The following is a 13,305-nucleotide window of genomic DNA, read 5'->3' as shown; positions in this document are numbered from 1 at the left end:
GTTGCTGTGGCTCATTCTCATTCACCGCAAACTTACAGGTTAAGTCAAAGTTGTTTTCATGTTCCTGGCCCAAGCTAGGGAGGACTTGCCCAAGACACTGACCTGGAACTGGTGCCCAAGCTGTGAGAAGTCCCTGTCCTAAATCACACTCCAATGCCTGGTCTAACTTCTCAGAGGACTGCATCATTTCCCTTGGGATTGCACCTGCCTCCTCAAACAAAACAAAACTTGATTCTCAGCTCACAGGAAATGCGGAAGCGGGTTAAGAAGCCATGGAGAGAGGCTGGGGGAAGGGTGGGGGAGCGTATGACGTGTAACAGGGAGCATGAGCACTAACAATGGTTTGCCTGCTACACTTACACGGTCAGGATGGGATTTTATGCACAAGCACGTATTACTTAAAAACTAAAAATCTAACTTAAAAAACTTTGAAGCATGTACTTGAAGAGACAGTTCCCTCATACATTATCGTGAGAGGCAGGCCAGAGGGAAGGGGATTCCGGACACTCAGAACAGAACTCTCTGGAAAGCAGTTCTCTTAGAGAGAGTCAGGGTCACCCGGTCGGCTCTTTTCTTTTTTATTTAAAAAAAATGACCCATGTGGAGAGATTTCAGGGCTCTCAACTAAAATCCTTCTGCTTAGCTGGATTGGAAGGTTTGTTTTATGTCAAATCTGCAAATTGGACTCAATTGTCTTTAGTTGTGGGATGACTTCATACGGAGGCTGGAGAGTTCTTTATGTGAGGAAGCAGCTCTGCCCTAATAGCTCTCTAGGGGTCATGTTCATTGTTCTCTTAGGAAGGAAGTTGAACCCAAAGTCCCTGGATTCCCAGGAATTGTGTCTTAGACGTGTGTCAGCCTTTCCAGAAGTAGCCCTGTAGGTCAGCAGGGCTTTCGGCGTCCGGCAGGGAGGTCTGCGAGTGTGTGTGGCGTGTGGGTGTGCGTGAGTGAAAAGCCTTCCACGGACCTAACTGGGGCTTGAAATGGTCCTCTCTCCCTGGTTTTCAGCAAAACTACTTACTGCACTTCCCGCCATTCACTGTACAAAGAAAACATTCATTTAGAAATAAAGTAATATTAAAAAAAAAAATCACCCAGCCATGAAGGCCTTGTTTCCAACTTTATTTTGGTGAAACAGTAATTCAGCATATTAGTATTAATTTTTTTTAAACATAAATTTCTTGATCAAGATTCCTCCCGGAAGGAATCTTCGGAGAATAGGGAGAGACCCACAGCAAGGCAGGTAGGAAAAAGACACAGAAATGTCATCCTAAACAGATGGTTTCTGTTCCTCACAGGTTCTGTCAGTACACAGAAAGGTGAGACAGTGAGTGCTGACACAACTCTGTGCATTTCCTCTGAAGTTTTATTCACAGAACGTGAATATTGTTGAGTTTTCTTATCCCACCGGATTTCAGTTAGTAAATTCTTCGTATTTAGGAAAAAGTTGTGTAAATAGAAACCTTTTTTTTTTCCTTTGATAAGCAGACACTTTTCCCTGCTTCATTAACCTGGGTTAGTACCTAAGTTTAGTTTGCTCCTGTGTTAAGAATTTGTTTCTATAGGATAGCCTTTCTACCTCAAGGTGGGGGTACCCCTGAGAGCTTCAGTGGACCCTAATTCAAGGGAGAACCACTGGAAAATTGGGAAGCTGAGGGAAGAGTCGGGAGTGTAACAAGGGTGTGTGATATTACCAGACTTGCTGTCTACACATGCTATCTCTGACTCTCTCGAGTCTACTGTAAGAACTGTGCATAACCGTGGTCCCATTAGAGGGCGCCATTGCACACATTTAGTGTCTCTCCAGACACTAAGGTCACCTGGAGCCAGGGCAGGAGGACCCCAGGAATGGAGGCTTAATAAGTGTAAGGACACAGAGGGAACAAAGACTGGATTCCTCATTAAAGGGAGGGGGCCCTTAGGTGCATGATTTTTAAAATCCCTTTAGGAATGGAGGAAGAAGGAAGAGAAAACGCTCAAAGAAAAAGATGAACAATCCATGACCTTGGGTCTAAGAAGTACACAGTGTTCTCTTTGCTCCCATTAAAAAGCATCACAACAGAACGCACCCCATGATACTGGGAGATGGTCACCAGACAAGAACCGAGGTATAGCCTGCCCCAGTCCTTACCGTCCAAGACTTGTTCTGGAGTTACGTCATTGACACAGGCTGGACAACTGATGGAGAGACCCTTAGACGCACAGCTGCAGGTCCCCTACAACAGACGGACAGCAACGACTGACAAGATGCACATCCCTTCACCGACAGCACCTCCCTGATGCTGACTGCTGTCACGCCTGCTTTCTTTGTTTCTCACTGCCAAGTGTGGTCAACACGTTTTTCTCCACTGTTTAATCTGTTAATTCATCTGAGCATTTTGAGGGTGTAGCTGCTTGATTTTATCCTGGAGAGTGTGTGAGTCAGGCACACAGAGAAGCAGTACCTCAAAGGATCCCTTTGACTTGTAATTAATTATGTGGCAGCTGCAGGTTCTGCCTGTATAAGACATTTGCTCCTCCCTCCCTGCGCTGCACACAGGGCTGTGGAAACGTACCCAGGACAGGAAAACCCAGCAGCAGCTGCACACTTAAACTAGAGGCATAAATAATGCTATAATATAAGAATCGTGACATTTCTGAATGTGAGCAATGCCTGTTTGCAAGGAACCCAGAGCGTATTTAGAATACTTTGTCTCATTTATCTTCATATCCCTAAGAAGCAGAAGCAGAGGTCATTAGTTTCATTTTCCACATGGAGAAAAAAGAACAATGAGGAATTAAGTAATTTGCCTAGGTAGGATCACAGTTTGTCCAGTTTGCAGCCCAAACCTAAACCTAGTTCTCTTGACATGCTAAAGTGGTCTCTGCTGGTTGGTATTTTTTGGGTTCATCATTTTTAGGTTATAGTTCCCAAGGAGGCCTTTTCTTAGCTTTAATTTACCACTAGAATTCAGGTTTAGTTAGAAAACATGAACGTTGGAATGAAAAAAAGGAAGCTTCAACAACTACTCTTCTAACAGTCTAACCTTGCAGAATAAGACACTCACTTCTGTGTTGCACCAAACCACGTGTGAAGTCTGAGATACGGGTGTGTAATCCAGTGCGTAATATTTCAGGTCATTTCAAACTGGTTGTTTCATTTTGAGGAAAGCATTTGCAGGAGGAGGGTTCAGAATGTGTTTATTGGAATCTCCTGCAAATGGTCCCAGAAACGAAGAAGCTGATTCTGATGGCTAGAGCTCCACTGGGCGGAAAGGTCCAGAGCCCGATGCTGCGGGCTCCTTCCCTGGGCAGACACATACCTCACAGCCTCTCCTTTGGCTCTGCATGTTTTTCATCTTGCGCACCAAGGTTAAGTAGAAGCCTGTGCCAAAGCAGTTCTTCAGGAAGAGCGGGGTGCCCGAGCAGTAGAGCCTTCCCTGAGAAATGATGGCGATGCGGTCCCCGAGGAGGTCTGCCTCGTCCATGTGGTGAGTGGACATGATAATGGTTCTACCTGCAAGGGCAGGGGTCAGGGAATCACCAGGCAGACCCTAGTTGGTAGAGGATGTACAGCAAGCTCCTGGTCATATGGTTGGAAAAACTGGGAGTTAATAAAAAAAAGGGGGGGAGGATAATTCTGCAGCAAATCCCAGGATATCAGGATAACAATAACAACAACAACTAACATTCCATAGCATCCTACATACTACAAAGCACTGTCACTTACAGTATCTCTTCATCTGGCATAGGATCTGACACAAACAAATCGCTACATACGGGATGCGTTTGCTACTGTTCATTAGCTCTACGGAGTTCCGGATGCACCTTCTCTGGATCATCAGGCTCTGCATTTATAACCTTTGTAAAGCTTGCGCTCACGCCCTCTCTCTCTCTCTCTCTCTCTCTCTCTCTCTCTCACTAACTGGAGACGTCATTAAAAGAAAACAGTACTGAGGATTCCAGGATGGCAAGCCTTTAGGGAGGGCACGGGGAAATACTGTGTGAATAGAATAAGGGGAATCTCTGGTTTGACCACAGGATTGAACCACACTGTCACTTCTGTGGGTACTCAGCTCTGCCTGCTGTGTCTTCTGAATCTGAGCCCTTTGTCTGAAAGATGCTGTCACAGAGAAGGGCAGCCCCACTTGGGGACTCTTCCATCTGCTGCAGTCTCAGGAGGCTTTAACTGGAACACAAGTTCACCCAAGTCACTGATAAAGCCCATCTGAGTGTAGGTTTGGCAGTTACTGTACTCAATTGCCAGGTGTGAGAGAGTAGGGACCACAGGTCCAGCCTCAGGGGGAGCCCAGGCCCTAAGCAGTGGCCATTACCTGAGCGATATTTCAGGAGCAGGTCCCAGATTGAGCGTCTTGAGTAGGGGTCCACCCCAGAGGTGGGCTCATCGAGGACAACCACCTTGGCATCTCCCACAAAGGCAATGGCGACAGACAGCTTCCTCTGCATGCCACCTACAAGCACACGGAGGATGGGGTCATGAGACCATGGAGGGTGGAGAGGAGAAGGGCCCTGGGCTAGTGACATAAGGGGGTATCTTAAATCCAGCAGCAGTTTCATGCTGCCTCCTTACCTGTTTATACAGTATTCAAAGCCCTGGTGGTGTGCAGGCTTTGTAAACACAGAAGAGGCAACCCTTGCCTCCTTGGATGAGACCATTTGAAGACTGTTCTACATGTTAGTTCAAACACATAAACCTCAGAACAAATAAGGCCCAGGCTGCTATAAGACAGTGTTCCACATGGGAAATGACCCAGAGACGGGTGCTCTTAGATTCTCAGAATAACTTCACAGAAGTGTTCCAGCTCTTAGGAGCTCTCCTGTCATACGCCTCCCTGGTGCACTGGTAGCAATGACTGCCCTCTGTGACCCTGTCTCTTTCCAACCCCGAGCACCTGAAAGGTCCTGAGCTTCTTCATTCCTCTTGTGGTGGAGGCCCGTGTCCTCTAACATGGCCTCCATCTCCAGCTGGGCCTCCTCCCACGACCTGCCCTTCAGCTGGGCATAGAACAAGATGTGTTCAGCCACGGTGAGGCTGTGGGGATGGGACAGGGAGAAAAGCGATGAGCTCAGCAGTTCCGCTTCTAGCAATTTATCTTACAGAAGTAATTAAAGATGAGTACAAAGATGTGACAATCAAGATGTTCCTCGTGGTGTTGTTTATGATACAAAAACAGAATAAACGGACCCTGCCTAAACAATTAACAAGAGAGGATGGCTTAAATAGTTCGTTCATACAATGGAATAGTATGTAAACATTTAATGTTATAGAAGATCTGTAATGACATGAAAAGATGTTCATGCTATCTTAGGTCTAAACAGCAATCACATTTTTTAAATGGCAGGTTACAAAATTGTAGGTATAGTTTTATTATCCTTTCTATTTTAAAGTATATATCTCTATCTATACATACATAGGAGAAAGTTCTGAAATATTATATACCAAGGTATTAACAGTGGTTATCTCTGTGTAATAAAATTACAGGTGACTTTTATTTTCTTTTTTTTGTTTATCTATATTTCCTTCTCTCCTCCTTCCCTCTCTCCCTTCCCTTCCTTTCACAATGACTATATATAGTTTCTTAGATAAGAAATAAAATATGTATTAATTAGAAAAAAAGCAACCAAAAAGCCCCCTAAAAAGTTGGTCTTTAGTGCCATGGGGACAGGAACAATGGTTCTCCTCTCTCTGGCCCTGAGAGGAAGGACTTCAGGGCTGAGGAAGCGGCCCAGAGCTGGGCCTCTCTCTCCGAGAGGAGACAGCATCCTTCTGCTGAGGGGGAGACCTCAGCTCCAAGCACCAGCGGCACAGTCCCGTGGTCTGCAAGTAGTACAGAGGACCCAACACGGGGGAACCAAACAAGAGTATCACTGCCTGTGCCCAGGCCTGGCACCCTGAGCTGGGCTCTGGAGAAGCGTGTTGGGGGGCAGAGGTGAGGGTAGGGGATGAGGAGGGTCTCAGTTCCTGTTTTACTTACTGGTGGAACAGGATGTTGTGCTGTGGACACATGCCAAGGCTCTGCCGGATTGCATCCAGGCTGGTTTCAATGTCCTTTCCCCCAATGAGCACAGTCCCGGATGTTGGTGGCAACAGACCTGTCAGGATGGACCTGCCGAACACAGGAGTCAGTGGCCCGTAGGAAGGCGCCTTGGGAGAGCAGCCCCCCCACCAGGGTCAGGGAGGGCAATCTCAGGGATTCCTGCCCATGGCTGTGAATCAAACCCAAGCCATCATCACCTGTAGGGACCAACAGTCTCCCGTACAGGGCTCAGCCCCAGTGTGTACACCCTGGCCCTGATGTGGAGGCCTGCACCAGCCCCCCTTCTCTGCCTCTACTTACTTCCTCATGCTCCCAAGCAGGCACTGAGGGGCCTCTGCGATCCCAGCCTCAGAACATCCCCTTGCAGCCACAGGTGCCCCTACCTGCGCCATCGCACAGCCTGGTGCTAGAGGGACTCAATGCTCTGCCTGCCCGGTGAGCAGACACGGTACTGAAAAGCCAGGTGTCACCGTTGCAAAGCCAGAGTAAGGTTTTGATGGTGGCGAGAAGCCCAAGCACACCCAGGCACTCAATGTGCATTTGTTGACTGACTGATTGAAGCCAAGCGTGAGAACTGCCAACCATATCAGCTTTGGAACCAAGACATAAGAAGCCCAATAGCAGTGTTGGGCTTTTTTTGGTAAAATGGGAAATATGACTCCTACCTCCTCGGGTTACTGTGAGGATCAAATGAGTTGTTACGTGTAATGCACTTAGAACAGTGCCAGCGTAAAGTAAAACTCAAAACTATTATTGCTATTATTATTAAACATTGTGTTTCAACCCCGGGGGGTGGGGGGAAGCTGCGTTCCAGCAGCGGATGACGTTACGCGTTTGCGGTTGTGGAGCCGGGATGCTGGACGGGCTTCAGCTCCCTGACCACATCCCTTAACAGGGACAGAAATCAGAGGGATCTAGGGCACCACACCCAGCTCTGTCCCTGAATTCTGATACAATCTCAGCCTATCTGAACTTGTCCTTAGAAGCTGAAATCTCTGTTGATCAACCACTAGAGGGAAACAGAACCAAATACAATGGCACCAGCCCCACATTCCATTCACACTGAACCACCCTAGAGAACATTCCAGCGCAGGGTGTACACTCTGCTGTTCCTTCCTGGGGCTCTGCAAAAAGCCAAGGACTTGAAGACTGTGTACCACATGGTTCACTGTCCCCTGAGAGGTCTGCATCAGCTGCTCCCTGGGAGAGCTTGGCGGGCCTGTTCTCCTCTCAGCAGATGGCGCTCAGGGCCTTAGAGAAGCACGGGGAGCCGCCCGAGCAGAGAGGTCCGCGTTGTCCCTGACTGTGGCCTTAGGTTGCTGGGCTGTTACCCGACACACCCCTCTAGAGACTGCATCCTTTTCACTTTCTCCAGAAGTACGACCAACACTCATCAGGGGCCCCACGCTGACGTTGAAGACTGATAATTGGTAGGAGAAGGAATGCTCCTTGAGAACAAGGAGTTCTCTGTAGACGCCATGCATGTGATGAGGGTGGCCATGACTTACCACCATGGATGGTAGTGACACTGCAGAGCTTGAGTGTGGGGGAGGGGACTCAAGGGGTTACAAAGAGGCAATTGTGGGGCCTGGCTCTTGCCCCCACGGAACCATTACCACACGGTGTCCTCAGGAGACTCACTTCAACTCTGAATATCCACTTCCCGACACACAAAGTGGGCGATAAACTTACTCCACCTCACTCTTGGGCTTTTTGTGAACATCAAATAAAGCAACATATGTGAGTGAGCTTTGAATACTGTAGTATGCTTTACAAATTCTTGGGGCCACAAATATAGAGCTCATTTTGTCACTAAAATTCAGGGGAAAGAGTAGAACACAGCTAATTGGGAAAGAATAAGCCAGGAAGTGACGGGATCCTGTGGCCATATAGCCTCTCAGCCAGAAGACTCACAAGGTGGTGGTTTTCCCTGCTCCATTGTGACCGAGGAACGCGGTGATCTGGTTCTCGTAGAAGGTAATGTTAAGACGGTCCACGGCCGGCCGGCCGTAGGGCTCAAACATCTTTACCAGGTTCTTCACACATACCCCAGGAACCAACCCTGGAAGCTCACGTTCAAAGAAGGTGTCTCGGAGGAAAAAAATGAACATGATGTAAATACGATGCCTTAATATACATAATCCCCAAGGTTCTTTCCTTAGATAATTGTCTTCTGCCTATACCTTCACCTGCCCTCATGGCTTCAGTTATGACGTTTGTAAGGAAGACTACAGAATAATAATGGTTATAATAATATGTGACATTTATTTAGCATTTACTACGTGCCAGGCACTGTTTCAACTGCTCTACATGAATCACCTCACTACACCCTTATAACAGCCCTATGGGGTAGATATTATTATGCTCATTGCCATAGCAGAGGAAACCTAAGGCACAGAGACAACAAGTATCCTGTCAAGGTCACACAGCTCATGAGTGGCAGGTTGAGATTCGAACCCAGAGCTCATACTTGTCATAGTGCACTTGTGGTCTACAGGGAGAGTTAGCCTGATGCCTCACCCTAGTCCTAGGCCCTTCTTTCCTGCAGTCTGCAAGGCATTTCCTCATGCATCTTTGGGGGCAACTCAGGCTCCTCGTCTTCTTCCCCAAACAACATTTTCTTTCAGACTCTCCCATGTCCTTTCCTGGAACCACCATTCTCCTAGTCACCTTGGCTCGAATCTTTGAGTCCACTTGGACTAAAGCTTCTTGCTCCTCAGAGCTCCAGAGTTTTCCAGTGAGCTGGGCAGGGCAGTCTACTTCTCCTCATCACTGTCCCTCAAACCCACCCCCCTTTTCCTCCCATGCGCCCTCCAGTGCAGACCCTCATCGTGTGGTCTCACCTCTCCCTGACCTCCAGTCTCTCCCTGCTTCAGTTCATCCTGTACGGCACAACTTAATTTGTTGTCTTGACATTGTAGCTCTAAGCATTTTCTCCCCTGGGGGGAAAAATCCCATTGCTGTGCCTCCCAGACTGGCCTGTAACTGAGATGAAACCAGTCCCCAGTCCCTAGTCCCCTGATTTCAGCCTTGTCATCCACTCTGGGAGGAGCGTCTTCCCAGAGGCACCGCTGACTGCGGTCTAACTCTGTGAGGAGCTGCGGGTCTGATCTCAGGCCTGTGAAATGGCACCGGGGCAGGCCGGACCCTCTCATGCAATGTCACACAGAGTCCAGAGGCTGTGCTGCCTCTCTAAACCCAGAGCATTTTAACACCTGCAGAGAAATGTGTACACTTAGGGAATAAAAAACTTTGCGAGAAATACAGAATGGATTCAAGAGAGAAGGTAAGGGCTGCAAAAGCCAGGGAAACAACACCTGTAAACCGAGCCCATCAGTTCAGGAATTATTAGGTAACTTCCACTGCCAGGAAAGGCTTTTGATGGTTGGAATGAATGGGCTTCTACCACAAGTGTAGTGTAGTCCGCTCCACTAGACTCTCTTTCCCCTTGTACACAGAAGCATTTATTTTTGTCTTTCCTTATAGCTCATATCCGCTTTAAGTCCCAGTGACCCAAGTTATTGTTCTTGCTAAATCCTCGGAAGTCAGCACATTTGTGCAACTCACTTGGGATTTGCCTAACAAGGGCACAAATACGCTACATACTTGGGATTTGCTTTCTCCAGGAAATATGCGCTAATGTCTGGGCTGGACCATTCATTCTGCACACGTGCAGCTGGACCCCTGGGAAGGGATCAGGTTTAATACTTGTCAACAGAGAGTCAGTGTCCTGGGCTTCATTTTGCCCTGGTCAGGAGGTGTTTTGCTCTGGCCTTTGCAGCATTCAGAGTCTTTTCCTTGCCTCTGCTACATGTTCTTTTATTGGGTTTTACCACGCATTCCTTCTGGGTATTCTGGATCCTCCATTTCCTCTGTTATGGGTTCAGTCTTTTCCAGGGCTCTTTCTTCTCTGGTCGAACACCCTGAAGGAACCAAAAGCCAGTGTTACTCTTCCGGTGAGAGCTGAGAATCAGTAAAGACAGGAAAGGGTGGGGAGGAGTGGGGGGAGCAAGCGGGTTCCCTGCCACAGCAGGAAGACACAGGTCCCTCAAAAGGCCAGGTCAGCAGTCCCCCGTGAGACCTGTGTCTCTGTGAGGCAAAGTCCCTGACCTGCTGGGGGCTGGGAAGTACTCAAACCTGATTGTGCAATCTTTGCTAAGCCCAGAGGGAGTTTTGTAACAGGCGCTTCATACTTAAGAGAGTTTCACCTCAACCTCTTAACGTGCCAGGAGGTCCCCACAACGTCAGAAATTCTGATTTAAAAAAAAATAAGAAAACCAGGATTGAATTTGAAATGGGTTAATTTTCTTAGCCCACCACTGGTACTTTTCACTCCAGTCCAAAACATGTCAGTGTCATGGTGGGCCTGAGTAGAAGTCCATTCCAGGTGGTGTGACGGGCAGCCAGCTCAGACTACAGCATGGGAAACGGCTCGCCTGAGAAATGCCCCCATGTGGGCATCCACACGTCCCGGGGATTAACACCAGGGCTGAGCCTGGTGGAGTGCAGGCCTGGACAAATTGTGAAGGGTGACACAAATGCAGCACACACACACACACACACACACACACACACACACACACGCACGCACGCACGCACATGCACACGGACATTTTTGTAAGCTTGGCATTTGGTTTAAAAGGACATCAGGACATGCGGGATGGAGAAGGGAAGCAGAAGGGTCAGTCCACCAGAGGGCAGTGGGGGCAGGAGGGAACCACCGTCACCAGCATCCCAGGGCTCTCTGCCTCAAGTGCACATTCATGGGCAGGGCGAGTTTTCTTAATGCAGCAGCCACCCGGGGCCTCTCTGTCCAGTGCCCTCTTATAGATTTGCGGGATATTCAGTGGAACGGCAGGTAATGGGCCTGGTGTCAGGGACGTGCCACCTCCAGTTCTGTACCTCTATTTCTGCTTCCTGAAGGAGTTTGAATCTATTCCCTACAATCCCTTCGATCACTTTGCTTGCTATCAAACTGCAGAGATGTGTAACGACATAGCAAGGGGAAATACCCTGCTAAATAGTTCCATTATTGGAGTGAGTTCCTCCACAGGAAATCTGTGTTTGAGTTCCAAATTTTGTCCCAATGACCAGTGGAAACTTGGGCAAGATACTGAATGTCTCTTGGGCGCCTTTTTTTTTTTTTTTTTTTGATCTGTGAAGGAGGAGGGTTAGGTGAAGAAACTCAGTTCTTTTCCGATTTTAGAGAGTTTTAGGAATCTATTTCAGTCTAGCCTATGAGACGGGTGAAAAATATTTGGCTTCTGCCGGCAAAAATATGTGATTTACTTTTGAAGGAGCATGTTTGTCTTAGGCTTTTTTTGTTTTGTTTTGTTTCTTGAGAAGCACAGTATCTGTTGGCATTATAGAGGGTGAAAAAAATGCCCACAAGCCCTGATATTCATTGACATTAAAAACATTCCAGGGACACATTCTTGTGTTGAAAATTTCCATTTCTGATGGGATTATAACTTTATTATAGTAAAAATTTAGAAGTTTACAGACAGGCGAGATGGACAAACCAATATAATGAAAAAATACTGAGCTATCAAAGTGCTGTTTGTTTGACCTATTAAAAAGAAAGCAAAAGAAAAAACACCAAGAAAACCTGCTCAAGTCTTTTAAAGGTCATTGACTAATCCCCTAGAGAAAACAAACATCTATTTCAGTGCTAAAAGGATAAATCCTGGCCCAGGCCCAATAATACAAAGGAAAGAACAGGTAGGTGAGCAGCAAACAAACTGGGAAGTATTTCCTTTGCTTCCAGAACCTCCCAGCTCTAGGGGAGTCCCCCCCCACCCCCCACCTCCGCTCAGAGGTCTGGACTGTCTCTGCTTTCTCAGACCTCACAAAAGGGGCTGTGCTTTTCCCCACTTCTAGAACTTCCTCTAGGCCTCCTGTTTTGTTCAGTAGGAAAGGTAAATTTTATGCAAGATGCATTGTGGGCAAAGGCCTGTTTAGCCTTCTTCCTCAACCACCAGAAAGATCAATACCAGGAGAGCCTGGGAGTGTTTGTTTTGAAGGTCACAGCTCTGCCTCAGCCTCTGGAGGAGTCCTCATTTTGGGAGAATGAATTAATCTGCATTTTGAAAAGGTGGAGAGAAATAAAAAGGCAGGAAGGAGGCAGCAGAAGAGTAATGTAAACGTTCCTTCATGATTCCCTGGATCTCTCCTTTAAACTAAAAAGTTGCAAACGTCATTTGAACCCTAAAGTGGTTTGGCTTTCTTTTGAGAGGGCAATTTAATTCACTGGGACAAGCTGTACAGGACACAAGGGTTTATCAATTCTCAGCCATTCACTTGGGCGGAGAAATTCATGAAAGGTGGGCTCCTAGAGGCTATGATGCTGTGTTAGGTGGCAGAGCCCCCAAGGAGGTAGCTGACTTATCAGGAATCACACCCTTGATGTAAAGAGCAACCCACACATATCCCGCATATAGGCCAAGAAGCTAGGTTCAAACATCAAGGTTTTTGTTTTAAAATAACTCACCTTCACCGCCAAGCCAATAAGACTCTTGTAGAAGGAAGTACCAAGGAAGTGGGGTTCCATAGTCCCCTAAAAATAGACAAATAAAGAGAGGTTATTTATCTCTTTATCCCGCCTTACTACAGTCCTATAAGATCCAAAATTTACCTATTAGAGCCTTGAATTCAAACTACAGATATGTATAGTTCACAAACCATTACATGGCTACTTGCAGGCTAATATAAAGACTTCTCCTTCCAACACATTTTAATCCAAAAGATCATGTTTTTTGGGTGTTACCAGTAACAGTAAGATGATGATCTTGGTTGACATTAGTTTTCTAAGAAAACATTTCATTAAAGAATTAAATCATGTCCTTTTTCAGGAGTTACCAGATAACAATGATGATAATCACTAACATCTGTTGGATGCTCTTTCTGTGTCAGGCATTGTTATAACTGCTTTCCATGTGCTGAATAATTTCACCCTCATGACAACCCTAGGAGATAGGGAGTAGGAATAGTATTCTTGCAGATAAGGAAACTGAGGCACACTGAGCTTAAGCCATCTGACCTGGTCACAGCTAATTAAATAGAAATGCAGGAATTCCAACACAGGTGATCTGGTTCTAAGACCACTGTTCTTAACCCATCCCTTCCCCCCAATTCTACTGGATCCATCTGGGTTTCAAGGAAAAGATTCCCAAATTTCTCATCCAGTTCTCTTTGCAAGTTTTGCTCCCTGCAAAATATGGATTTTATAACAACACTGTCTTTGCTTTTTTAATAGTTATCACGTGTT

General features: G+C 46.9%; 1 protein-coding gene across 1 annotated transcript in view; it reads right to left on the bottom strand.

Moving 5' to 3' along the window:
- The window catches only part of ABCA4 (ATP binding cassette subfamily A member 4), a 132,594-nt gene that overhangs the window by 47,791 nt on the left and 71,498 nt on the right, over positions 1–13,305 (bottom strand). The window contains exons 17-24 of the mRNA XM_045547502.1: positions 12,529–12,594; positions 9,872–9,961; positions 7,953–8,127; positions 5,976–6,107; positions 4,893–5,032; positions 4,314–4,451; positions 3,303–3,496; positions 2,132–2,216 (exon numbers count right to left, since the gene is read on the bottom strand). Coding sequence (XP_045403458.1) covers positions 2,132–2,216; positions 3,303–3,496; positions 4,314–4,451; positions 4,893–5,032; positions 5,976–6,107; positions 7,953–8,127; positions 9,872–9,961; positions 12,529–12,594 — 1,020 coding nt within the window. The remainder of the gene's footprint in view (positions 1–2,131; positions 2,217–3,302; positions 3,497–4,313; positions 4,452–4,892; positions 5,033–5,975; positions 6,108–7,952; positions 8,128–9,871; positions 9,962–12,528; positions 12,595–13,305) is intronic.

The sequence above is a fragment of the Lemur catta genome, chromosome 3, assembly GCF_020740605.2.
Source record: "Lemur catta isolate mLemCat1 chromosome 3, mLemCat1.pri, whole genome shotgun sequence".
Classification (NCBI taxonomy): Eukaryota; Metazoa; Chordata; class Mammalia; order Primates; family Lemuridae; genus Lemur; species Lemur catta.
Note: the sequence above shows the minus strand (reverse complement) of the source record. Positions and strands in the feature narration are given on the sequence as shown.